The sequence below is a fragment of the Oncorhynchus tshawytscha genome, linkage group LG26, assembly GCF_018296145.1.
Source record: "Oncorhynchus tshawytscha isolate Ot180627B linkage group LG26, Otsh_v2.0, whole genome shotgun sequence".
In the NCBI taxonomy this organism is placed as follows: Eukaryota; Metazoa; Chordata; class Actinopteri; order Salmoniformes; family Salmonidae; genus Oncorhynchus; species Oncorhynchus tshawytscha.
In genome coordinates, this window is record NC_056454.1 from 30,502,797 (window position 1) to 30,529,608 (window position 26,812).

The 26,812-nt window shown below is 50.4% G+C and overlaps 1 protein-coding gene across 4 annotated transcripts; it reads right to left on the reverse strand.

Annotated features, from left to right (window-relative positions):
• Window positions 1-677: 677 nt before the first annotated feature.
• On the reverse strand, window positions 678-25,643 carry pou1f1 (POU class 1 homeobox 1). Of its 4 annotated transcripts, XM_042306447.1 has the most exons (8): window positions 3,655-3,764; window positions 2,678-2,790; window positions 2,367-2,528; window positions 2,183-2,281; window positions 1,835-2,077; window positions 1,566-1,730; window positions 1,404-1,464; window positions 678-1,305 (listed from the first exon to the last, which is right to left on the reverse strand). In XM_042306447.1, exons 3-8 carry the CDS (start codon window positions 2,482-2,484, stop codon window positions 1,098-1,100), a joined length of 894 nt encoding a protein of 297 aa, XP_042162381.1. In that variant the 5' UTR covers window positions 2,485-2,528; window positions 2,678-2,790; window positions 3,655-3,764; the 3' UTR covers window positions 678-1,097. The 4 variants fall into 4 exon arrangements, with proteins under 4 accessions (XP_042162381.1, XP_042162380.1, XP_024245295.1 ...); XM_042306446.1 differs by lacking the exons at window positions 2,678-2,790; window positions 3,655-3,764 and adding an exon at window positions 25,604-25,643; XM_024389527.2 differs by lacking the exon at window positions 2,678-2,790 and having other exon boundaries at window positions 3,655-4,066.
• Between the last annotated feature and the right edge of the window lie 1,169 nt (window positions 25,644-26,812).

The window sequence follows — 26,812 nt, forward strand, 5'->3', positions numbered from 1 at the left end:
TGTTGACTAGTGGGCTGGATGTTTGTATTCACAGAAACACGTCAATAAATCAGGGAATAATGTCATTGTCATACAGTGCAGGCTGCTCAGCTCCCTTTTATTGGGCTCTCGGAAACACCAACTGCTTAATAAATGAATCAACAAATCATTACATTAAATGCATGTCAGTGCACAATCCATGAATTAATTAATTGCATTTATGGGCTCAAAAGCAGGCCAGAAGTGCCAGTCATCATCTTACAATCAATCATTCAGTACAGGGTAGATGTATACAAATAAAAAAAGTGAAAAAAATATGATTTAATGAAACATTTATCAGATAAATAACTGATAAATGTTTCATTAAATCATATTTTTTTCACTTTTTTTTATTTGTATACATCTACCCTGTACTGAATGATTGATTGTAAGATGATGACTGGCACTTCTGGCCTGCTTTTGAGCCCATAAAATAATTAATTGCAATGATAAATGTTTCATTAAATCATATTTTTTTCACTTTTTTATTTGTATACATCTACCCTGTACTGAATGATTGATTGTAAGATGATGACTGGCACTTCTGGCCTGCTTTTGAGCCCAGCTCTACACTGATGCAGTATAATGTCTCCAGTATGCTACAGGGACACAGGTGCTTGTATATTCATCACTTAAATCATCTCCTGTCCTCACCACACTGTTGGTTTGTATGTATTTATTCATGAGAAACGCATCATGAAATCAGTACGTATGAAAGATGACACATGCAACTGGGACGTTTTGATTTCTTACATCTCAAAATGTCTGAGAATGTCTCTATATAGTTCTCTCTCTCTGGGTTGAAGATGTCTCTGACTTGAAAACACATCTGTCAATAAATTAGATGTTCACATTCATAATCATTCAGTTTATATATTACATTTGAGATAAATAGATCATGATAAAGACACATGGGAATGTATTAGTGTCATTTGTTTTTACAACGGCCAGACACTTCTGGGAGAAATTGTATTAGGCTACAGGCACTTGAAGATCAAAAGGCTTTTAGTCCAATTAAAGAATGAGGTCACACCCGAACTCAAGGTTTTATGGCATTGGAGGACAGATAGGGGTTAGGGTTATCTATAGGTAGGACTGTCCTTGGTCAGGTAGGAGCTGTGGTGAAGGCTGGTCTTGACCCGTTTCTCTCGTTGCCGACGGTTACAGAACCAGACCCGGACCACCTCCTTCTCCAGGTGTAGCCCCTCGGCCATACGGACGATCTCCTGAGATGAGGGCTTGATCTTCTCCCCGAAACTACGCTCCAATGCCTCCTTAGCCCCCAGACTACAGGAGGAGAGGGATGCAGTGTTTTTAAAGAGGGAGGTGGTGTTTGATCAAACCTCTTTCAAGCATCTCTGTAATTGTAATGTGTAGTTAGTTACCTGATAGTGGTTCTTCGTTTCCTCTTACGCTCATTCATGCCCATTTTCTCATTAAACAGAGCTGTGGAAAGAACAACATTAAGGTCACATCCTTAGTCATTCATTACTATATGGTCATGGCTGTCCCTCTCTCCCAGGGTAAGATCATGGTTGTCCACTCACCCCCGGCCTGCTCTGCTTCGTCCAGCCACTTGGCCAGGATGGCCTTTAACGTGCAGGCGTTCTTGAAGCTCAGCTGCAGGTTCTCAAAGCGACATATGGTTGTCTGGCTGAACTCTGAGCCATGCACCGCAGCCAGAGCCTCTCCAACGTTAGTTTGGGTGTACCCTTTGAAGCAGACACACACACACAGTCAGCTATTACATTGTGGGTGTGCATGTGTAACTGTTTTAAACAGTTCAGGACAGAAAGACAGTTGCTATCTAACTCACCCAGTTTGATCCTGCGGAGTTTGAAGTCGTTGGCAAACTTCTCCAGCTCTCGTATCTGAGGTGAGTCCATGTTGGGGGGGTCATCTGGTGGCCGGCTCCTAAGGCGGAGGTCCTTATTGCCCCCCAGGGGTGACTCCTCAGACAGCACGGCAGGGGGCAGTGGGGGGAAACTGTGGCTCAGAGAGCACGACCCCCCACCCAGACCATGCTCTTGAAACTTATACAGACAAGGGCCCAATGAACCTAAATAGATGGAGAAACATCAACTGTGATACCAGCTACAGCCACTAGAGGGGAGTGTAGCTGTATGAAGGGCGTTTGTGTGTGTGTGTGTGTGTGTGTGCGTACCTTGCAGTGTGTTTGCTCCGTTGACCATGTTGGGGTGTGGGACGCTGCAGGTCTGGAGGATTCTGGTCTGAGATATACTGGCAGACAGCATCTCCTGAGCTAGGGAGGAAAGTTTATCATCAGCAGCATCCCCACCACCATCTCCACCACAACCAACATCATCACCACCACCATCATCACTGACCTGCCATCATGCCGTAAGTGGTCTGTTGGTTGCTATAGTGACAGGGTGTGACGGGGTAGTGCAGGCCGGGAGGACCGTTGCTGAGGGCGTTGCCAAGGGTGGAGGTGGAGAGATGCATGTGGGAACGCTTGGAGGACTGGAGGAGAGACAGACCTGACGGGACTGGAGAGAGGGTGAGGGAGAACGAGGGAGAGAGACCTTAGATCAGTTTAGACATGGCTTTTTGCTGTACTTGTGTAGTTGTCCATGGGTGCACCTGCTTGTGAAAGAAACTGTATTGAGTGATAGCAATAGAATGGTGGTTGATTTACATTCTTCGTTGTAGAAGCTGTAGTGTTGAATTAGCTGTAGTGTAGGTTCCTTTCCAATGACGATGGACAGAACATTGGACTTCAGTTAGCAGGTTTGTTCTTCTGGTGAAGTCCTTTCTCGTGGTGAATGTGGACTGTTAATTTAGCTCTCAAACTGGACAGGCTAATAACACTCCTACTGTCCTCCATACTACAGTAATATTTCTCTACAGACAGACACAGCAGGGAGAAACTGTGAATCTTATAAGAAACTGTGCCGACAATGTTCAGATGCAGTCCAAAATCTTCATCTTCAGCTGTAAAGTAAGATGTGTGTGCGTATAATAATAATAATAATAATAATAATAATTTGGTGGGTGCTATTTCAAGTGATTTTTCTATATCCCAACTCTCCCTGAGACCCCCTTCGGAGAGATAAGTCACGGCCAGTGTCTGCCAACGCGACCCTGGAGCAGTTCGGGTTAAGTGCCTTGCTCAAGGGCACATCAACCAATTTTTCACCTTGTCGGCTCAGGGATTCAAACTAGAAACCTGTCGGTTACTGGCCCAACGCTCTAAATGCTAGGCTACCTGCTACCTGGCCGTGTGTGTACACAATCACGTGCCAGTGTGAGGGTGTTCGTTAATACATCCAGTCTGCAGCCTGGATAGCAGTGGGGGTCACACAAACACCCCACCTACGCTCTCTACACACACACACACACACACACACACACACAACTCTATTCACCTCTGTGGAATCTCTCCAAGGCCAAGAGCTGGAGATGTTCTATCTACAAACATCTAAGAGAGATCTTCAGGGTTCAGCTATAACAGCTCTGCTAATATCCACCCACACACACACAGGAAAAAGACAGCCTTTAACACAGTTACACCACAGAGAGCAGGACCCAGCACAACTGTTAGAAGACTGGAAATGGTTCAGAGGGATAGAAATAATGTGTGATCAGGGGTTAGGGGTCGGCGTGAGAGGTTACCTGCGGACACCATGTTGTGTGTGTGTGTGGAGGCGGAGGAGGGCAGGCAGTCGGCAGCGGAGGCGTGGTGCATGAGGAGGGGCAGGGAGTCTCCTGCCAGGGTGGTGAAGGAGTCCGCGCTGAATGCCTGGCACGACATCACGATGATCTCACAACCTCCTTCTCACCTGGATAGGATCAGGAAGATTGACCTTCCCTGCACTTGTTCAGTGTTCCTTCCCTGCAGCTGTTCTCAGGTAGACACTCAGGTGCTGACCTCTTGTCGTTTCTTCCCTGGACAGGTAAAAGCTGCTGTGCTTGGCTGGTCCCCTCTCCTTCTGCTTCCTATGCGTCTGTCACCTGGCCAGTATCTGCTCTGTGTTCCTCCCTGGCCTCCCTGGGAGCCCACCTGAGTGACGCCCGCCTGTCTACTGCAGGTATTTATACCCCACCCTTCTCTGCCCCCCCCACCACCGCCACCTCATCCTTGTGAATACCCGCCCCGCCACCCAACCCCCCATAGCTGTGGTTGTATCTGACCCTTTGCCTCCAGCCCTCCAGCCAGTGCCGGGAAAAGCCTGGATTAGTAGCAGAGAGAATTGGGTAACTTAATCTTCTCTCTAGGTGGGTCTCTTTGGGTCCCCCCCTCTCTCTCAATCCATGTATTTCTCTCTCTCTGGGTGTCTGTCTCTATTTCCATGCTATTTTTATGATGTGGATGGATATTCTGAGCACCAGACTCTATAGGGAACAGATATTCCCATCGGATTCCATTTCAAACTCTATGTTTAGGAGAAGAAACTGTGCTAGGGTAACATGTGTAAAGACAGAATAGTCATGTGTGCTGCTGGAAAAAGAAGGCACACTACATACATCAATAGTATCAAACATTCACATCTATAGGTTTTAAACTTCATTTATACTTTCTTTATGAGCTTTCTTGCAATGTCCCTCCCTGCAGAACGGAATACTAGACTAAGAAAACTTCTAGCAATACATTTTAATTAATTTAAGCTTTTTTTATGTGTTGACCTGGTTTGTAGTGAAAGAAGCAGTGTGTGTTTGTGTGTGTGTTTGTACTCTAACCATCTGTCTGGCAGGATTAGGAGGGGAAGTGGAGAGGATGTGCCTGGCATTGTTTTGGCATTGTGTCTATATTATGTTAGTATTGTATCAAATAGGTTGGTATTGGGTGTGTATTGTGTTAGTATTGTATCAAATAGGTTGGTATTGGGTGTGTATTGTGTTAGTATTGTATCAAGTAGGCTGGTATTGGGTGTGTATTGTGTTAGTATTGTATCAAATAGGTTGGTATTGGGTGTGTATTGTGTTAGTATTGTATCAAATAGGTTGGTATTGGGTGTGTATTGTGTGGGCTCTATGTGTGTTAACTGTGTTCGCATGAAAGACAACAGAAGTCATCATCTCTGATTAGTAGTTCATCTGGAGATGCGTGCCTGCATGAGTTTCTCTCTGGCCCTGAGTCACTCTGCTGGTGAAAAGACTTCAGTCCAGCTGTTGTTTTTGTGGTGATTATAGTGAGAGTTAAACCAGTGAAGTCACACTGTTGTTTAAGAGACAATAAGCTGTAGTTGTAGGGAGAGTAGGTGGGCAGCAGGTGAGCTGATGTCACCACCTAGCCAGAAGTCAGAGCATCATGTGGGCACACTCCAACCTGCCTCACAACACCACAAGACATACTGATGTACCCTAATAGATCAAATTGATTTGTAAAGCTTAGAAAACAAGCAGTGAACACACTACAATGCCATTTTAAACTGTCAAAATGGATAAATCATGGTTTATCCCTATGCCTTTGGCAAGGTGCTTAGTTGCGGTTCAAATGTGTGTGTCTGTCCTCAGCAAGGTGTTTAGCTGTCTAACCATTTCCAGAGGAGCAGGCCCTTTAACCACAGTGAATAGTCTCGGTAATGTCCCCTACTGTAAATACTAATGTCTGGATGGAACAAGCTGGATTCTTGGAGCAGAGAGAAAGAATACTGGTACACAGGAGAGAGGAGAAGCAGGGTAAAGAGAAGGGTTAGGGAGGGTAAAGAGAGGGGTTAGGGAGGGTAAGAGAAGGGTTAGGGAGGGTAAGAGAGGGGTTAGGGAGGGTAAAGAGAGGGGTTAGGGAGGGTAAAGAGAGGGGTTAGGGAGGGTAAAAAGAGGGGTTAGGGAGGGTAAAGAGAGGGGTTAGGGAGGGTAAAGAGAAGGGTTAGGGAGGGTAAAGAGAGGGGTTAGGGAGGGTAAAGAGAAGGGTTAGGGAGGGTAAAGAGAAGGGTTAGGGAGGGTAAGAGGGGTTAGGGAGGGTAAGAGAAGGGTTAGGGAGGGTAGAGAAGAGGGGTTAGGGAGGGTAAAACGGGTTAGGGAGGGTAGAGAGAGGGGTTAGGGAGGGTAGAGAGAGAGGGGTTAGGGAGGGTAGAGAGAGGGGTTAGGGAGGGTAAGAGAGGGGTTAGGAGGGGGAGAGAGGGGTTAGGGAGGGTAAGAGAGGGGTTAGGGAGGGTAGAGAGAGGGGCTAGGGAGGGTAGAGAGAGGGGTTAGGGAGGGGAGAGAGAGGGGTTAGGGAGGGTAAAGAGAGGGGTTAGGGAGGGTAAAGAGAGGGGTTAGGGAGGGTAAAGAGAGGGGTTAGGGAGGGTAAAGAGAAGGGTTAGGGATGGTAAAGAGAGGGGTTAGGGAGGGTAAAGAGAAGGGTTAGGGAGGGTAGAGAAGAGGGGTTAGGGAGGGTAAAACAGGGGTTAGGGAGGGTAGAGAGAGGGGTTAGGGAGGGTAGAGAGAGGGGTTAGGGAGGGTAGAGAGAGGGGTTAGGGAGGGTAAGAGAGGGGTTAGGGAGGGGAGAGAGAGGGGTTAGGGAGGGTAAGAGAGGGGTTAGGGAGGGTAGAGAGAGGGGCTAGGGAGGGTAGAGAGAGGGGTTAGGGAGGGAGAGAGAGGGGTTAGGGAGGGCAGAGAGAAGGGTTAGGGAGGGTAGAGAGAGGGGTTAGGGAGGGTAGAGAGAGGGGTTAGGGAGGGTAAAGAGAGGGGTTAGGGAGGGTAGAGAGAGGGGTTAGGGAGGGTAGAGAGAGGGGTTAGGGAGGGTAGAGAGAGGGGTTAGGGAGGGTAGAGAGAGGGGTTAGGGAGGGTAGAGAGAGGGGTTAGGGAGGGTAGAGAGAGGGGTTAGAGAGGGGTTAGGGAGGGTAGAGAGAGGGGTTAGGGAGGGTAGAGAGAGGGGTTAGGGAGGGTAAAGACAGGGCTTAGGGAGGGTAGAGAGAGGGGTTAGGGAGGGTAAAGAGAGGGGTTAGGGAGGGTAAAGAGAAGGGTTAGGGAGGGTAAGAGAGGGGTTAGGGAGGGTAAAGAGAGGGGTTAGGGAGGGTAGAGAGAGTGGTTAGGGAGGGTAGAGAGAGGGGTTAGGAGGGTAGAGAGAGGGGTTAGAGAGGGGTTAGGGAGGGTAGAGAGAGGGCTTAGGGAGGGTAGAGAGAGGGGTTAGGGAGGGTAAAGAGAGGGGTTAGGGAGGGTAAAGAGAAGGGTTAGGGAGGGTAAGAGAGGGGTTAGGGAGGGTAAAGAGAGGGGTTAGGGAGGGTAAAGAGAGGGGTTAGGGAGGGTAAAGAGAGGGGTTAGGGAGGGGTTAGGGAGGGTAAGAGAGGGGTTAGGGAGGGTAGAGAGAGGGGCTAGGGAGGGTAGAGAGAGGGGTTAGGGAGGGAGAGAGAGGGTTAGGGAGGGTAGAGAGAGGGGTTAGGGAGGGTAGAGAGAGGGGTTAGGGAGGGTAGAGAGAGGGGTTAGGGAGGCTAAAGACAGGGCTTAGGGAGGGTAGAGAGAGGGGTTAGGGAGGGTAAAGAGAGGGGTTAGGGAGGGTAAAGAGAAGGGTTAGGGAGGGTAAGAGAGGGGTTAGGGAGGGTAAAAGAGGGGTTAGGGGAGGGTAAAGAGAGGGGTTAGGGAGGTTAAAGAGAGGGGTTAGGGAGGGTAGAGAGAGGGGTTAGGGAGGGTAGAGAGAGGGGTTAGGGAGGGTAAGAGAGGGGTTAGGAGGGTAAGAGAGGGGTTAGGGAGGGTAAGAGAGGGGTTAGGAGGGTAAAGAGAGGGGTTAGGGAGGGTAGAGAGAGGGGTTAGGAGGGTAAAGAGAGGGGTTAGGGAGGGTAGAGAGGGGTTAGGGAGGGTAGAGAGAGGGGTTAGGAGGGTAAGAGAGGGGTTAGGAGGGTAAGAGAGGGGTTAGGGAGGGTAAAGAGAGGGGTTAGGAGGGTAGAGAGAGGGGTTAGGAGGGTAAAACAGGGGTTAGGGAGGGTAGAGAGAGGGGTTAGGGAGGGTAGAGAGAGGGGTTAGGGAGGGTAAGAGGAGTTAGGGAGGGTAAAGAGAGGGGTTAGGGAGGGTAAAGAGAAGGGTTAGGGAGGGTAAGAGAGGGTTAGGGAGGGTCAAGAGAGGGGTTAGGGAGGGTAAAGAGGGGTTAGGGAGGGTAAAGAGAGGGGTTAGGGAGGGTAGAGAGAGGGGTTAGGGAGGGTAAGAGAGGGGTTAGGGAGGGTAAGAGAGGGGTTAGGGAGGGTAAAGAGAGGGGTTAGGGAGGGTAGAGAGAGGGGTTAGGGAGGGTAAAGAGAGGGGTTAGGAGGGTAAAGAGAGGGGTTAGGGAGGGTAGAGAGAGGGGTTAGGAGGGTAGAGAGAGGGGTTAGGGAGGGTAGAGAGAGGGGTTAGGGAGGGTAAGAGAGGGGTTAGGGAGGGTAAGAGAGGGGTTAGGAGGGAGAGAGAGGGGTTAGGGAGGGTAAGAGAGGGGTTAGGAGGGAGAGAGAGGGGTTAGGGAGGGTAGAGAGAGGGGCTAGGGAGGGTAGAGAGAGGGGTTAGGGAGGGAGAGAGGGGTTAGGGAGGGTAGAGAGAGGGGTTAGGGAGGGTAGAGAGAGGGGTTAGGAGGGTAGAGAGGGGTTAGGGAGGGTAGAGAGAGGGGTTAGGGAGGGTAAAGACAGGGCTTAGGGAGGGTAGAGAGAGGGGTTAGGGAGGGTAAAGAGAGGAGTTAGGAGGGTAGAGAGAGGGGTTAGGAGGGTAGAGAGAGGGGTTAGGGAGGGTAGAGAGAGGGGTTAGGAGGGTAGAGAGAGGGGTTAGGAGGGTTAGGGAGGGTAACGAGAGGGGTTAGGGAGGGTAAAGAGAGGGGTTAGGGAGGGTAGAGAGAGGGGTTAGGAGAGGGGTTAGGGAGGGAGAGAGAGAGGGGTTAGGGAGGGTAGAGAGAGGGGTTAGGGAGGGTAGAGAGAAGGGTTAGGAGAGGGTTAGGGAGGGAGAGAGAGGGGTTAGGAGGGTAGAGAGGGGTTAGGGAGGGTAGAGTGAGGGGTTAGGGGGAGGGTGGAGTGAGGGGTTAGGAGGGTAGAGAGAGGGGTTAGGAGGGTAGAGAGAGGGGTTAGGAGGGTAGAGAGGGGTTAGGGAGGGTAGAGAGAGGGATTAGAGAGGGTAGAGTGAAGGGTTAGGGAGGGTAGAGAGAGGGGTTAGTGAGGGTAGAGAGAGGGGTTAGGGAGGGTAGAGAGAGGGATTAGGAGGGTAGAGTGAAGGGTTAGGAGGGTAGAGAGAGGGATTAGGGAGGGCAGAGAGAGGGGTTAGGAGGGTAGAGTGAAGGGTTAGGGAGGGTAGAGAGAGGGGTTAGGGAGGGTAGAGAGTGGGGTTAGGGAGGGTAGAGAGGGTTTAGGGAGAGGGTTAGGGAGGGTGGAGTGAGAGGGTTAGGGAGGGTAGAGTGAAGGGTTAGGGAGGGTAGAGAGAGGGGTTAGGGAGGATAGAGAGAGGGGTTAGGGAGGGTAGAGAGAGGGGTTAGGGAGGGTAGAGAGAGGAGTTAGGAGTGTAAAGAGAGGGGTTAGGGAGTATAAAGAGAGGGGTTAGGGAGTGAAGAGAGAGGGATAGGGAGCGTAGAGAGAGGGGTTAGGCAGTGTAAGGAGAGGGGTTAGAGGGGTTGGGGAGGGGAGAGCGAGGGGTTAGGCAGGGTAAGGAGAGGGGTTAGAGAGGGGTTAGGTAGGGTAAAGAGAGGGGTTAGGGAGGGTGGAGTGAGGGGTTAGGGAGGGCAGAGAGAGGGGTTAGGGAGGGTAGAGAGAGGGGTTAGGGAGGGTAGAGAGAGGGATTAGGGAGGGTAACGAGAGAGGGGTTAGGAAGGGTAAAGAGAGGGGTTAGGGAGGGTAGAGAGAGGGGTTAGGAGGGTAGAGAGAGGGGTTAGGGAGAGGGGTTAGGAGGGTAGAGAGAGGGGTTAGGGAGGGTAGAGTGAAGGGTTAGGGAGGGTAGAGAGAGGGGTTAGGAGGGTAGAGAGAGGGGTTAGGGAGGGTAGAGAGGGTTTAGGGAGAGGGTTAGGAGGGTGGAGTGAGAGGGTTAGGGAGGGTAGAGTGAAGGGTTAGGAGGGTAGAGAGAGGGTTTAGGAGGATAGAGAGAGGGGTTAGGGAGGGTAGAGAGAGGGGTTAGGGAGGGTAGAGAGAGGAGTTAGGGAGTGTAAAGAGAGGGGTTAGGGAGTATAAAGAGAGGGGTTAGGGAGTGAAGAGAGAGGGATAGGAGCATAGAGAGAGGGGTTAGGGAGGGTAAAGAGAAGGGTTAGGAGGGTAAGAGAGGGGTTAGGAGGGTAAAGAGAGGGGTTAGGAGGGCAAAGAGAGGGGTTAGGAGGGTAAAGAGAGGGGTTAGGGAGGGTAGAGAGAGGGGTTAGGGAGGGTAAGAGAGGGGTTAGGAGGGTAAGAGAGGGGTTAGGGAGGGTAAGAGAGGGGTTAGGAGGGCAAAGAGAGGGGTTAGGAGGGCAGAGAGAGGGGTTAGGAGGGTAAAGAGAGGGGTTAGGGAGGGCAAAGAGAGGGGTTAGGGAGGGTAGAGAGAGGGGTTAGGGAGGGTAGAGAGAGGGGTTAGGGAGGGTAAGAGAGGGGTAAGAGAGGGGTTAGGGAGGGTAAGAGAGGGGTTAGGAGGGTAAGAGAGGGGTTAGGGAGGGAGAGAGAGGGGTTAGGGAGGGTAGAGAGAGGGGCTAGGGAGGGTAGAGAGAGGGGTTAGGGAGGGAGAGAGAGGGGTTAGGAGGGTAGAGAGAGGGGTTAGGGAGGGTAGAGAGGGGTTAGGGAGGGTAGAGAGGGGTTAGGAGGGTAGAGAGAGGGGTTAGGAGGGTAAAGACAGGGCTTAGGGAGGGTAGAGAGAGGGGTTAGGAGGGTAAAGAGAGGAGTTAGGAGGGTAGAGAGAGGGGTTAGGGAGGGTAGAGAGAGGGGTTAGGGAGGGCAGAGAGAGGGGTTAGGGAGGGTAGAGAGAGGGGTTAGGGAGAGGGGTTAGGGAGGGAGAGAGAGGGGTTAGGGAGGGTAGAGAGAGGGGTTAGGGAGGGTAGAGAGAAGGGTTAGGGAGAGGGGTTAGGGAGGGAGAGAGAGGGGTTAGGAGGGCAGAGAGGGGTTAGGAGGGTAGAGTGAGGGGTTAGGGAGGGTGGAGTGAGGGGTTAGGGAGGGTAGAGAGAGGGGTTAGGGAGGGTAGAGAGAGGGGTTAGGGAGGGTAGAGAGAGGGATTAGAGAGGGTAGAGTGAAGGGTTAGGGAGGGTAGAGAGAGGGGTTAGTGAGGGTAGAGAGAGGGTTAGGAGGGTAGAGAGAGGGGTTAGAGAGGGGTTAGGTAGGGTAAAGAGAGGGGTTAGGGAGGGTGGAGTGAGGGGTTAGGGAGGGTAGAGAGAGGGGTTAGGAGGGTAGAGAGAGGGGTTAGGAGGGCAGAGAGAGGGATTAGGGAGGGTAACGAGAGGGGTTAGGAAGGGCAAAGAGAGGGGTTAGGAGGGTAGAGAGAGGGGTTAGGAGGGTAGAGAGAGGGGTTAGGGAGAGGGGTTAGGAGGGGCAGAGAGAGGGGTTAGGGAGGGTAGAGTGAAGGGTTAGGGAGGGTAGAGAGAGGGGTTAGGAGGGTAGAGAGAGGGGTTAGGGAGGGTAGAGAGAGAGGGGTTAGGAGGGTAGAGAGGGTTTAGGGAGAGGGTTAGGAGGGTGGAGGAGAGGGTTAGGGAGGGTAGAGTGAAGGGTTAGGGAGGGTAGAGAGAGGGTTTAGGGAGGATAGAGAGAGGGGTTAGGGAGGGTAGAGAGAGGGGTTAGGGAGGGTAGAGAGAGGAGTTAGGAGTGTAAAGGAGGGTAGGGTGAAGGGTTAGGGAGGGTAGAGACAGGGGTTAGGAGGGTAGAGAGGTTGTTAGGGAGGGTAGAGAGGGGTTAGGACTGCAGAGAGGGGGTTAGGGAGGACACAGAGAGGGGTTAGGGAGGGTAGAGAGAGGGGTTAGGCAGGGTAAGGAGAGGGGTTAGAGAGGGGTTAGGGAGGGAGAGAGAGGGTTAGGGAGGGTAGAGAGAGGGTAGGGAGAGGGGTTAGGAGGGTAGAGAGAGGGGTTAGGAGAGGGATTAGGGAGGGGGAGAGAGGGGTTAGGAGGGCAGAGAGAGGGGCTAGGGAGGGCTAGGGAGGGTTAGGGAGCATAAAAGAGGGGTTAGGGAGTGAAGAGAGAGGGGATAGGGAGCGTAGAGAGAGGGGTTAGGCAGTGTAAGGAGAGGGGTTAGAGAGGGGTTAGGGAGGGAGAGAGAGGGGTTAGGCAGGGTAAGGAGAGGGGTTAGAGAGGGGTTAGGGAGGGAGAGAGAGGGGTTAGGGAGGGTAGGGAGAGGGGTTAGGGAGGGTAGAGAGAGGGGTTAGGAGAGGGATTAGGAGGGGAGAGAGTGGTTAGGGAGGGGAGAGAGAGGGGTTAGGAGGGCAAAAGAGGGGTTAGGGAGGGTAAAGAGAGGGGTTAGGAGGGTGGAGTGAGGAGTGAGGGATTAGGGAGGGTGGAGTGAGGGGTTAGGGAGGGTAGAGAGAGGGGTTAGGGAGGGTAGAGAGAGGGGTTAGGGAGGATAGAGAGAGGGGTTAGGAGGGTAGAGAGAGGGTAGGGAGAGGGGTTAGGGAGGGTAGAGAGAGGGGTTAGGAGAGGGATTAGGAGGGAGAGAGAGGGGTTAGGAGGGAGAGAGAGGGGTTAGGAGGGCAAAGAGAGGGGTTAGGAGGGTAAAAGAGGGGTTAGGGAGGGTGGAGTGAGGGATTAGGGAGGGTGGAGTGAGGGGTTAGGGAGGGCAGAGAGAGGGGTTAGGAGGGTAGAGAGAGGGGTTAGGGAGGATAGAGAGAGGGGTTAGGGAGGGTAGAGAGATGGGTTAGGAGGGGAGAGAGAGGGGTTAAGGAGGGTAAGAGAGGGGTTAGGAGGGAGAGAGAGGGGCTAGGGAGGGTAGAGAGAGGGGTTAGGGAGGGGTTAGGGAGGGAGAGAGAGGGGTTAGGTGAGGGTAGAGAGAGGGGTTAGGGAGGGTAGAGAGAGGGGTTAGGGAGGGTAAAGACAGGGCTTAGGGAGGGTGGAGAGAGGGGTTAGGAGGGTAAAGAGATGGGTTAGGAGGGTAGAGAGAGGGGTTAGGGAGGGTAGAGAGAGGGGTTAGGAGAGGGATTAGGGAGGGAGAGAGAGGGGTTAGGAGGAGAGAGAGGGGTTAGGAGGGTAAAGAGAGGGGTTAGGGAGGGTAAAGAGAGGGGTTAGGAGGGTAAGGAGAGGGGTTAGAGAGGGGTTATGGAGGGGAGAGAGAGGGGTTAGGCAGGGTAAGGAGAGGGGTTAGAGAGGGGTTAGGGAGGGGAGAGAGAGGGGTTAGGGAGGGTAAAGAGAGTGGTTAGGGAGGGTAGAGAGAGGGGTTAGGGAGGGTGGAATGAGTGGTTAGGGAGGGTAGAGAGAGGGGTTAGGGAGGGTAGAGAGAGGGGTTAGGGAGGGTAAAGAGAGGGTTTAGGGAGGGTGTAGTGAGTTGTTAGGGAGGGTGTAGTGAGGGGTTAGGGAGGGTGGAGTGAGGGGTTAGGGAGAGTAGAGAGAGGGGTTAGGGAGGGTAGAGAGAGGGGTTAGGAGGGTAGAGAGAGGGTTTAGGAGGGTGGAGAGAGGGGTTAGGGAGGGTAAAGAGAGGGGTTAGGAGGGTGGAGTGAGGGGTTAGGAGGGTAGAGAGAGGGGTTAGGGAGAGGGGTTAGGAGGGTGGAGTGAGTGGTTAGGGAGGGTAGAGAGAGGGGTTAGGGAGGGTAGAGAGAGGGGTTAGGGAGGGTAAAGAGAGGAATTAGGGAGCGTGTAGTGAGGGTTTAGGGAGGGTGTAGTGAGGGGTTAGGGAGGGTGGAGTGAGGGGTTAGGGAGAGTAGAGAGAGGGGTTAGGGAGGGTAGAGAGAGGGGTTAGGGAGTGTAAAGAGAGGGGTTAGTGAGTATAAAGAGAGGGGTTAGGGAGGGAAGAGAGAGGGGATAGGGAGCGTAGAGAGAGGGGTTAGGCAGGGTAAGGAGAGGGGTTAGAGAGGGGTTAGGGAGGGAGAGAGAGGGGTTAGGCAGGGTAAGGAGAGCAGTTAGAGAGGGGTTAGGAAGGGAGAGAGAGAGAGAGGTTAGGGAGGGTAAAGAGAGGGGTTAGGGAGGGTAGAGAGAGGGGTTAGGGAGGGTGGGGGTGAGGGGTTAGGGAGGGTAGAGAGAGGGGTTAGGGAGGGTAGAGAGATGGGTTAGGAGGGTAGAGAGAGGGGTTAGGGAGGGTAGAGAGAGGGGTTAGGGAGGGTAGAGAGAGGGGTGAGGGAGGGGTTAGGGAGGGTAGAGACAGGGGTTAGGGAGGGTAGAGACAGGGTTAGGGAGGGTAGAGAGAGGGGTTAGGGGAGGGTAGAGATAGGGGTTAGGGAGGGCAGAGAGGGGTTAGGGAGAGCAGAGTGAGAGGGTTAGGGAGGGTAGAGTGAAGGGTTAGGGAGGGTATAGAGAGGGGTTAGGAGGGTAGAGAGAGGGTTTGTGAGGGTAGAGAGAGGGGTTAGTGAGGGTAGAGAGAGGGGTTAGTGAGGGTAGAGAGGGGTTAGGGAGGGTAGAGAGAGGGGTTAGGAGGGTAGAGAGAGGGGCTAGGGAGGGTAGAGAGAGGGGTTAGGGAGGGTAGAGAGGGGTTAGGGAGAGTAGAGTGAGAGGGTTAGGGAGGGTAGAGTGAAGGGTTAGGAGGGTATAGAGAGGGGTTAGGGAGGGTAGAGAGGGGTTTGTGAGGGTAGAGAGAGGGGTTAGTGAGGGTAGAGAGAGTGGTTAGGGAGGGTAGAGAGAGGGGTTAGGGAGGGTAGAGAGGGGTTAGGGAGGGTGTAGAGAGGGGTTAGGGAGGGTGGAGAGAGGGGTTAGGGAGGGTGGAGAGAGGGGTTAGGGAGGGTAGAGTGAGGGGTTAGGAGGGTAGAGAGAGGGGTTAGGAGTGTAGAGAGATGGGTTAGGGAGGGTAAAGAGATGGGTTAGGGAGGGTGGAGTGAAGGGTTAGGGAGGGTAAAGAGAGGGGTTAGGGAGGGTGGAGTGAGGGGTTAGGGAGGGTAAAGGAGGGTAAAGAGAGGGTTAGGGAGGGTCAAGAGGGGTTAGGGAGGGCGGAGAGAGGGGTAGGGAGGGCGGAGAGAGGGGTTAGGGAGGGCGGAGAGAGGGGTTAGGGAGGGCGGAGTGAGGGGTTAGGGAGGGCAAAGAGGGGTTAGGAGGGTAAAGAGGGTTATGGAGGGTAAAGAGAGGGTTAGTGAGGGTAAAGAGTGGGGTAAGGGAGGGCGGAGAGTGGGGTTAAGGAGGGTAGAGAGAGTGGTTAGGGAGGGCAGAGAGAAGGGTTAGCGAGGGCGGAGAGAGGATAGGGAGGGTAAAGCGAGAGGTTAGGGAGGGTAAAGAGAGGGGTTAGGGAGGATAAAGAGAGGGGTTATGGAGGGTAGAGAGAGGGGTCAGGGAGGGCGGAGAGAGGGGTCAGGGTTGGTAGAGAGAGGGGTCAGGGTTGGTAGAGAGAGGGGTCAGGGTTGGTAGAGAGAGGGGTCAGGGTTGGTAGAGAGAGGGGTCAGGAGGGTAGAGAGAGGGGTCAGGGAAGGTAGAGAGAGGGGTTAGGGAGGGTAGAGAGAGGGGTTAGGGAGGGTAGAGAGACTGGTTAGGAGGGGTTAGAGAGGGATAGGGGGGAGAGAGAGGGGTTAGGGAGGGTAAAGAGAGCAGTTAGGAGGGTAGAGAGAGGGGTTAGGGAGAGGGGTTAGGAGGGTGGAGTGAGTGGTTAGGGAGGGCAGAGAGAGGGGTTAGGGAGGGTAGAGAGAGGGGTTAGGGAGAGTAGAGAGAGGGGTTAGGGAGGGCAGAGAGAGGGGTTAGGGAGTGTAAAGAGAGGGGTTAGTGAGTATAAAGAGAGGGGTTAGGAGCGTAGAGAGAGGGATAGGGAGCGCAGAGAGAGGGGTTAGGCAGGGTAAGGAGAGGGGTTAGAGAGGGGTTGGAGGGAGAGAGAGGGTTAGGCAGGGTAAGGAGAGGGGTTAGAGAGGGGTTAGGGAGGGAGAGAGAGGGGTTAGGAAGGGTAAAGAGAGTGGTTAGGAGGGCAGAGAGAGGGTTAGGGACGGTGGAATGAGTGGTTAGGAGGGTAGAGAGAGGGGTTAGGAGGGTAGAGAGAGGGGTTAGGAGGGTAAAGAGAGGGTTTAGGAGGGTGTAGTGAGTTGTTAGGAGGGTGTAGTGAGGGGTTAGGGAGGGTGGAGTGAGGGGTTAGGGAGAGTAGAGAGAGGGGTTAGGAGGGTAGAGAGAGGGGTTAGGAGGGTAGAGAGAGGGGTTAGGGAGGGTGGAGAGAGGGGTTAGGGAGGGTAGATAGGGGTTAGGAGGGTAGAGAGAGGGGTTAGGAGGGCAGAGAGAAGGATAGGAGCGTGGAGAGAGGGGTTAGGCAGGGTAAGGAGAGGGGTTAGAGAGGGGTTAGGAGGGAGAGAGGGGTTAGGCAGGGTAAGGAGAGGGGTTAGAGAGGGGTTAGGAGGGAGAGAGAGAGGTTAGGAGGGTAAAGAGAGAGGTTAGGGAGGGTAAAGAGAGGGGTTAGGGAGGGCAGAGAGAGGGGTTAGGGAGGGTAGAGAGAGGGGTTAGGGAGGGTGGAGTGAGGGGTTAGGGAGGGTAGAGAGAGGGTCAGGGTTGGTAGAGAGAGGGGTCAGGGTTGGTAGAGAGAGGGGTCAGGAGGGTAGAGAGAGGGGTCAGGGAGGGTAGAGAGAGGGGTCAGGGAGGGTAGAGAGAGGGGTCAGGAGGGTAGAGAGAGGGGTCAGGAGGGTAGAGAGAGGGGTTAGGGAGGGTAGAGAGAGGGGTTAGGGAGGGTAGAGAGAGGGGTTAGGGAGGGTAGAGAGAGAGGTTAGGGAGGGTAGAGAGAGGGGTTAGGGCGTGTAAAGAGAGGGGTTAGTGAGTGTAAAGAGAGGGGTTAGGGAGGGAAGAGAGAGGGGATATGGAGCGTAGAGAGAGGGGTTAGGCAGGGTAAGGAGAGAGGTTAGAGAGGGGTTAGGGAGGGAGAGAGAGGGGTTAGGCAGGGTAAGGAGAGGGGTTAGAGAGGGCTTAGGAGGGGGAGAGAGGGTTTAGGGAGGGTAAAGAGAGCGGTTAGGGAGGGTAGAGAGGGGTTAGGAGAGGGGTTAGGGAAGGGGGAGTGAGTGGTTAGGGAGGTTAGAGAGAGGGGTTAGGGAGGGTAGAGAGAGGGGTTAGGGAGGGGTTAGGAGGGTGTAGTGAGGGTTTAGGAGGGTGGAGTGAGGGGTTAGGGAGAGTAGAGAGAGGGGTTAGGAGGGTAGAGAGAGGGGTTAGGGAGGGTGAGAGAGGGGTTAGGGAGGGTAAAGAGAGGGATTAGGAGGGTGGAGAGAGGGGTTAGGGAGGGTGGAGAGAGAGGTTAGGGAGGGTGGAGAGAGGGGTTAGAGAGGGTGGAGAGAGGGGTTAGGAGCGTAGAGAGAGGGGTTAGGCAGGGTAAGGAGAGGGGTTAGAGAGGGGTTAGGGAGGGGGAGAGAGATAGGGGTTAGGGAGGGGTTAGGCAGGGTAAGGAGAGGGGTTAGAGAGGGGTTAGGGAGGGGAGAGAGAGGGGTTAGGGAGCTGTGAAGAGGAGCCTTTCCCATGGTGGAGGAACAAAGACCCTCAACCTAATTAGTGATTGGACCATGAGCCGGCAGGGACCTGTCCCCAGCACCTGCCCTGTTCCGACCCCTCACTGAGACACACAGACACACACACACAGCCTGATCTACCAGAGCAGTGGGAACAGGACACATACACGTCTTCTCACAGGTATCACATCATATACACACATGCACCCTTACAGTACTGAGGCCAGGTGATCTGTGGGTAGGTGTGTGTGTGGTTGTTTGTGTGAGGTTAAGGATGTTGGTAGCTTTCATACAATTTACAATGAAGTAACAAAATAATTTCCTGGGACGTTATAATGTCATCTCATACAGTGCAGTTCATAAAGCAGATGAAGCGTACGTAGTTTACATAAAAGTTGTACTTTCTTTACGCAAGCAAAACTTAATTATATTGAACTGGGACATTAATGTCACCTGAAACTGAAGTGGTTTTCCCTACGAGGCCAAACAGCAGAGTCATGTTTAACTCCTGTTTCCATTATGCAAACCTGAACTATAGCAGAGCGCCTCGCCAACTGATGAATATAGAGAGCTACCCTATGCTTCCATCGTGCAGCATCTGCCCTGAGCGCTCATTGCTTCTGAGCTCTACTGCATAAACACGCAGCACCAGGGCATGAGGCTAATTTCATCAACATATTCAACAAGCTAAAGGTTAGCCTGGATATACAACTCTGCTCCATTCATCTGCTCTCATTTAGTAAATGTCACAGCCAAATGTTTTCCGGCCAAACGAGATTGCATGTTTTTGTTTGTTTGTCCCCAACTGCACAGATTACAGGAAGTGCATTGGTGGTGATTCCTTGGTCAGTTTACATTTTACTGGTGTCATATCTGTTGGATTTGTGTTTCTGTCACTACGGTAATACTTGGACAATAAGAGGAAAAAGGTTCAAATATAGTAGAGTGAAGGTGAGCCACATAAAGAAAGTAATGTTTCTGGATAATTATCAATATGAAAATGTCATCTTAGCCTCTTTTTGTTGTATGTGCACCCTGCTACAGTTAGCGCATACTGTGGTTAAACAAACAAGAAGATCACTGCTCTATTGGTTACTGAGAACATGAAATTCTCTATTACCACAGAAACCTTGTGAGCAAGGAGACGATTCAGTCATAGCCTGCTTTTTAAAGAAAATTTCCACTGGAGAAATGTAGAAAGTTATCAGAATATGACCTACCAGTCCATCAGGGCATATCTCTCTGGTCAATCTGGTTTATTTTATCTCTCTCTTTCCTTTGTAGCAGTTCCAGACCTCCCAGACACTGCACCTCATCAGTCTGAACACTCTCTGCTCCCTCTGGAATACGGCTCTGGTAGTATATATATATATCTGACTGGTAATATATATTTATCGGACTGGTAAATATATTTATCGGACTCAATGCTGAATGTTTAAAGATACAAGTATTTTACTATCAATATACACCACGAACACACCCGAGTCCCCCCCTCTCTCCCTCCATAGTCATAGCTGACTGGGTACTATACTTTACTGATAGGCTTTCTCTCTGTCGACTACATACACAAATACAGCTAACAATGATATCATGATAATGCAAAGGGTGCACTGTAGGGTCATATATTTATATACTATAAAATAAACATGCACAGGAAACTATTTAATCGTTTCAGACTTATTGCTTTCGGCTGCCTTTATACCGTCAAAAGAAAATGAAGTAACCTCAATCTATATTTTCACTGAACATTTTTGGGGAACTGAAGCGGTGCCTTTCATTTATAGTCATGGCTATGAGAGAAGGCTAGAGAGAGGCGGCTAGAGAGAGGCGGCTAGAGAGTGAGAGAGAGGCGGCTAGAGAGAGAGAGAGAGGCGGCTAGAGAGAGGCGGCTAGAGAGAGAGAGAGGCGGCTAGAGAGAGAGAGAGAGGCGGCTAGAGAGAGAGAGAGAGAGAGAGAGAGAGGCGGCTAGAGAGAGAGAGAGAGGCGGCTAGAGAGAGAGAGAGAGGCGGCTAGAGAGAGAGGCGGAGAGAGAGAGAGAGGCGGCTAGAGAGAGAGAGAGAGGCGGCTAGAGAGAGAGAGAGGCGGCTAGAGAGAGAGAGAGAGGCGGCTAGAGAGAGAGAGAGAGAGAGGCGGCTAGAGAGAGAGAGAGAGAGAGAGAGAGAGGCGGCTAGAGAGAGAGAGAGAGAGGCGGCTAGAGAGAGAGAGAGGCGGCTAGAGAGAGAGCTAGAGAGAGAGAGAGGCGGCTAGAGAGAGAGAGAGCGGCTAGAGAGAGAGAGGCGGCTAGAGAGAGAGAGAGAGCGGCTAGAGAGAGAGAGAGAGGCGGCTAGAGAGAGAGAGAGGCGGCTAGAGAGAGAGAGAGAGGCGGCTAGAGAGAGAGAGAGAGGCGGCTAGAGAGAGAGAGAGGCGGCTAGAGAGAGAGAGAGGCGGCTAGAGAGAGGCGGCTAGAGAGGGCGGAGAGAGAGAGGCGGCTAGAGAGAGAGAGAGAGGCGGCTAGAGAGAGAGAGAGGCGGCTAGAGAGAGAGAGAGAGGCGGCTAGAGAGAGAGAGAGAGAGGCGGCTAGAGAGAGAGAGAGAGAGAGGCGGCTAGAGAGAGGCGGCTAGAGAGAGGCGGCTAGAGAGAGAGGCGGCTAGAGAGAGAGAGGCGGCTAGAGAGAGAGAGAGTGGCAGCTAGAGAGAGAGAGAGAGAGAGGCGGCTAGAGAGAGAGAGAGAGAGAGCGGCTAGAGAGAGAGAGAGAGGCGGCTAGAGAGAGAGAGAGAGGCGGCTAGAGAGAGAGAGAGAGGCGGCTAGAGAGAGAGAGGCGGCTAGAGAGAGAGAGAGGCGGCTAGAGAGAGCGAGGCGGCTAGAGAGAGAGAGAGCGAGAGGGGCGGCTAGAGAGGCGGGAGAGAGGGCGGCTAGAGAGAGAGCGAGGCGGCTAGAGGGAGAGAGCTAGAGAGAGAGAGAGAGGCTAGAGAGAGAGAGAGAGGCGGCTAGAGAGAGAGAGAGGGCGGCTAGAGAGGAGAGGGCGGCTAGAGAGAGAGGGGCGGAGAGAGAGAGAGGCGGCTAGAGAGAGAGAGAGAGGCGGCTAGAGAGAGAGAGAGAGAGAGGCGGCTAGAGAGAGAGAGAGGCGGCTAGGTGTGCAACTCCAGTCCTCGGGGCCTGATAGTAGATTGTAGCTAAGCAACAGGCGCTCTAGGGAAACTGTGTCCACATGGTGTGCTGGCTGAATGAGCTCCATACTACCCACGATACGCTTTGGGTTTCTGTATGTAGTTATTACAGCAATATGATAGATGGATGGGCAGGTCAAATGTTTTCTAAAGGAACTACAACACCATTCAGAGTGCTCAATATAACAATAGGGAATTCAAGAGCAATTTCCCTACCTGACCACCAGAGGGACACATAACAAAGAGAGAGAGAGAGAGACTGTCCTTGCTGCATGTATAGAATGACAACCATGACTGAAAATTCTGATTAGGGAGCTGTCGTTGATCAGTGGTGTGTAGGGTCTGCAGGGTTTTTAATATGCCGAAGCAGATGAATGATGACATAGGCAGCACTAATGACAGGACCGGGACTGGGGATGGGAGAACTGGGTATTTATACTGGTCAGGCTGAGGATGATGATAAGGGACAGGGCTGTGGTGGGCTCTTTCTAGTGGTCCAGGACTGATACTGTAGAATCGGGCTGGGCTCATTCAGACAGAGAACAGGAGATCCAGATCAAACAGACCACTGCTCTTTGTCGCTGATAAAAGACCCTCGTCGCTAAGCTACGTATGGGGTGGGTGGGGGGAGCTCTTGAGCAGAGATGTGAAACTGCCTCCAAACCTTCACTTCCATCTATCCATCCATCCATCTATTCATGAGTCATGATTCACTCTCTAAAGGGTAGTTTAGGTTTTGCTGTGAGACGTGGTATGGTTTGTATCTGCAGGTGTCTAACATTATGGTTAAACTGTCAACTGTGTTTGTGAAGTAAGCCACTGTATGAACATGTTAACATCCCCCTGGATACCTCTAACAGCAAGAGTCTGTAAACACACATCCCCCTGGATACCTCTAACAGCAAGAGTCTGTAAACACACATCCCCCTGGATACCTCTAACAGCAAGAGTCTGTAAACACACATCCCCCTGGATACCTCTAACAGCAAGAGTCTGTAAACACACATCCCCCTGGATACCTCTAACAGCAAGAGTCTGTAAACACACATCCCCCTGGATACCTCTAACAGCAAGAGTCTGTAAACACACATCCCCCTGGATACCTCTAACAGCAAGAGTCTGTAAACACACATCCCACTAGGCCAAACTGCTTGAATACATTTTGTTTTCACGTCATTTCAACAACAACAAAAATATAACGTGATGACGTTGAATCAGAGTGGAAAACTTGTTTGGATTTGCAAAAAGTCATCAACGTAAAGGAATCTTTTTTCATCCAACTTTGACTCTAAATCCAATGAGATGGTTACATTTTTGTTGATTTCACTTTGAATTTACATTAGTTGACAATTTTATCAAATGTGGGACAGATTCCCAGTTAATGAGGCTATAGCCTCTGCTAATCCAGTTCATTAACATACATTCACCCTTGTAACTATGTATTCCACGGGGTCAGGAGGCTTTTTGAGCTAACATGCAGCCCTTCCCCTCCCAAAGTCCCTGCAGATCACACTTCATACTGCTAACAGTCTGCTACAACCCATGTCTAGTCTGCAACAACCAACTTCGAACCAATTAGCACAGGTCTTTAGTGTGAACACACACGCATGCACACGCACATTCACACACAGAAACCGGGATTGTTTGGTCCCCCACTGAGATCATAACATAATGAATGTGGAGAGTTTCAAAGTTTTAATTAGCTGTGAAACTGTGTCTCCCTGTATGATGTTGGAGAAATACTTTTTACAGAGGTCTGTGACTGCCAAGAGAATAAGTGTATTCTATCACCCATGAACTTTCTGTGTCCACCAGACTTACTTCCACCTAACACCACACTAATAACTAACAAAGCTGAACTATAGGAGAGAAAAGGGTGATGTGGTTTCATTGTGTATATAGGAATCACAGTTGGATAACCTGCTAAAATCATTGTGATGGAGGTAGCTTGCGTAATCCACATGTCACATCCTGACTGCCAGCTGATCATCACACGTGAGATTCACATGTACTATTGACCTATTAGTCACGCACGCACACACACACACACACTATTTTAATAACTCTACCTACATGTACTGTACATACTACCTCAACTAACCGGTGCCCCCACACATTGACTCTGTACCAGCACCCCCCTGTGTATATATATATATATATATATATATATATATAAATATATTGTTATTTTTTACTGCTGCTCTTTAATTACTTGTTACTTATATCTCTTCTTATCCTCATTTTTTTGAAATTGCACTGTTAGTTAGGGGCTCATAAGTAAGCATTTCACTGTAAGGTGAAATTGTATTTGACGCAATTTGATTTGATACTTGTGTGTCAGGATGTTTAGGCTCTGTGCTCATCTCTGTAGAGTGATGTTAGTGTAGTCAGACATGAGGGTGAGGTTCCATTCCCCTCTATCATGGACCAGGACCAGCTGGTGTAGACAGTTGCCCTGTGAGAAGGAAGGAAGCAGGAAGTGCTGTGTAGTTCTAAATCCCCTCTTTTCCCCCCTCAGAGTCTGATAAACCCACTAGCAGTTATTCCACTCCGGTAGCAGAATATCTGAGTCATTATCCTGTTGTTACCAGCCTCCACATCTGCTGCTGCTGGTCTGGTCTGTCCAGGGAAGGGAAGGGAGGGGAGGAGAGGAGAGTGCTTTCTTTGTTATACCAAGGTTTCCTTGGAATTTACAGTAACATATTGGGTGTCAGTAAGTTACTGTAGAAACAACAGGATATTTTTTTTTACAGTGTACCATAATTCCACCCCACAGAATTCACTATTGTACCCTATGACCATTATTATATATTATAACATATTTTTTAGGCTATATTTGTTGCTCCTGTGAGTGAGAATGCTGTACCAATTTAACTCCTATGTGGTTATAGTGCCCCATCTATGTAAAAGGTATAGGGTCCAGATTGGAGTGGAAGCAGGTTTTAAACCTTTAATGGTTGAGTATTTTTGCCATGACCTTTTGTTCTGTTTTGCCCTGTAGTTGTTGACAGTGTGGAAGCTCTTGTTAAGGCCTCTAGAAGTGTAAGTGATATAAAACACTAAATAATTGGTCATCCTGTCTGGGTTGGTGCCCCCCCTTGGGTTGTGCCATGGCAGAGATCTTTGTAGGCTATACTCAGCCTTGTCTCAGGATGGTAAGTTGGTGGTTGAAGATATCCCTCTAGTGGTGTGGGGGCTGTGCTTTGGCAAAGTGCGGCCACAGTGTCTCCTGACCCCTCCTGTCTCAGCCTCCAGTATTTATGCTGCAGTAGTTTATGTGTCGGGGGGCTAGGGTCAGTTTGTTATATCTGGAGTACTTCTCCTGTCCTATTCGGTGTCCTGTGTGAATCTAAGTGTGCGTTCTCTAATTCTCTCCCTCTTTCTTTCTCTCTCTCGGAGGACCTGAGCCCTAGGACCATGCCCCAGGACTATCTGACATGATGACTCCTTGCTGTCCCCAGTCCATCTGACCGTGCTGCTGCTCCAGTTTCAACTGATCTGCCTTATTATTATACGACCATGCTTGTCATTTATGAACATTTGAACATCTTGGCCATGTTCTGTTATATTCTCCACCCGGCACAGCCAGAAGAGGACTGGCCACCCCACATAGCCTGGTTCCTCTCTGGGTTTCTTCCTAGGTTTTGGCCTTTCTAGGGAGTTTTTCCTAGCCACCGTGCTTCTACACCTGCATTGCTTGCTGTTTGGGGTTTTAGGCTGGGTTTCTGTACAGCACTTTGAGATTTCAGCTGATGTACGAAGGGCTATATAAATACATTTGATTTGATTTGAATAATATGCTGTAAGTTTCTTTCCCCCAATGTTTTTAGAAGGAACATTAATGTGTTGAAAATTAAAAATGGTTTGCAGTCGACTTGCACACAGCACTGACACACACACTTACCCCACCAGACATAAAACCGTGGGTCTTTTCACAGTCCCCATATCCAGAACGAATTCAAGGAATCGTATAGTAGTATATAGATCCAAGATTGCATGGAACTCCTTTCCATTTCATATTGTTCAAGTGAACAGCAAACCTGGTTTAAAAAAACAGATAAAACACCTCCCAGTACAACGCCTCCCCCGATTTTGACCTAAATGTACTGATAAATGCTACTGAATGAAAATACAATATATGAACATGGACATTATAAATGTAGGTATAGAATGGTAGCTCTGTGTTTTTCTCTCAGTATTGAGTCAGTACAGAACCTTTTAGTTATATTTTTCTTGTTTTACATTTATCTAGTTCTGACCTTGAGCTGTTCTTGTCTATTGATGTACTACTATAGATGTTCTGTATTATGTCATGTTTCATGTTTTGTGTTGGAGCCCAGGAAGAGTAGCTGCATCTATCACAACAGCTAATGGGGATCCTAATAAAATACCAAAATACCAATGAATTCCATTCATCCATCCATTGATGAATTCACTGTGAGTACGGTAGCATTGACTTTTTTACATAATTGTACTGTGTGTCATTACACAGTACTTGCTTTGATACCGTATTTATATTACAGTAGGTGTACTGTAATATGAAATACAGAATTTTACCTGCCACTGAGCTGCCTGTAAGTTACTGTCCAATTCACAGCAACCCCTTTACAGTACACACACACACACACACACACACACACACACACACACACACACACACACACACACACACACACACACACACACACACACACACACACACACACACAGCGTTCACAGCATTCACATTTATGTACCCTGACAAAGGCTTTTAAAGTCGATACATGTGGCTTTGCTAACAATGAAACACTTAATTCACTTACACTTTGTCTCCAGTGTCTGAATATCTCTTTGTCTATTGACTGACTGACAATCATGTCTAGAAGCTTTCCAGCTTTTGTCAAATTAACGTCAGAGTTGACTTTTCGAAGCAGGTTAGGATAACTTACGCAGCAGGTTAGGAGTATTAACATAGCAGGTTAGGAGAAGTAGGTTACGGTTAGGAAAAGGGTTAGGGTTAGATAAAATGCAACAAACGTTTCAATAGTGTACTGTTAAAACAAAGTGTAGTTGGAATTTACGGTAACATACTGTATTATTATTTTACAGTAACTTACAGGTAACTGGATCCCTTCTAGCCATGACCTTCACTGAATGTGTCAACACGAATGACTGCTCCTGTCTGTCAGATTACCATATCTCCACCATGGTTTAATCAATATCGTCATCTTTCCACTAACAACTCTTCTCCCCAGCAGAGGGAAAAGGGTGACGTCAGTTTCAAGGTTTAAGTTACTATATCCAGCAAATAACTCTAAAACATTCTGTTATATTTTGCATCTTCTTTGTGAAGCTTTTTTTTGTGCAGCCTCTATCTTCCACCCGATCATCTGACAGTCTGGTCCATGTTGGTGTATTGTTGCCTGGCTGGGTCTGAGTCTCACTATCTGTGGACTCGCTTGCTGGTATAATCGCTTGGCTGGGTTCACTTGTTCTTGTTGCCTGAGTCTGGCTATGTGAGAACTGGTGTAATGGCTTGGCTGGCTGAGTGGACTGGAGTTGGCCTTCTCTCTGACTAATTTCCCTTTTGACAGAAATGTGTCGGTTCCTGCGCAATGTGTGTGTGTGTGCCCATGCACGCGCGTGTGTGCATGTGTGTGTTTTGGAGAGCAGACTGAGCCAAGCAATTATCCTATTTAGCTTCTGAAGTGCGGGCTGCAGAGGTAGTGTGTATTTACATCATAATATTGTCTCTCTCTGTGTCATGATGAATTTGGAAAGGAAACAATCACTCTAACTTGTCTATCAATAAATGAATCTGGCCCCATGGCACAGTTTGGCAACCCTTTAAGCCAATATTTACAAAACTATCTCCAGCGCTGGCTCAGAATGGTCTTTTATCAATTTATTTCTACATAATCGTTACATGTTAGAGTAGACAGGAAAAAATATTTTAAGTCATGTAATTGCATGGATGGCTTACAACATATGGTTGTGTAGGGGACCAGTGTGGTGTCAGATGAGTGGGCAGGTTTCTAATGGTTGTGTAGGGGACCAGTGTGGTGTCAGATGAGTGGGCAGGTTTCTAATGGTTGTGTAGGGGACCAGTGTGGTGTCAGATGAGTGGGCAGGTTTCTAATGGTTGTGTAGGGGACCAGTGTGGTGTCAGATGAGTGGGCAGGTTTCTAATGGTTGTGTAGGGGACCAGTGTGGTGTCAGATGAGTGGGCAGGTTTCTAATGGTTGTGTAGGGGACCAGTGTGGTGTCAGATGAGTGGGCAGGTTTCTAATGGTTGTGTAGGGGACCAGTGTGGTGTCAGATGAGTG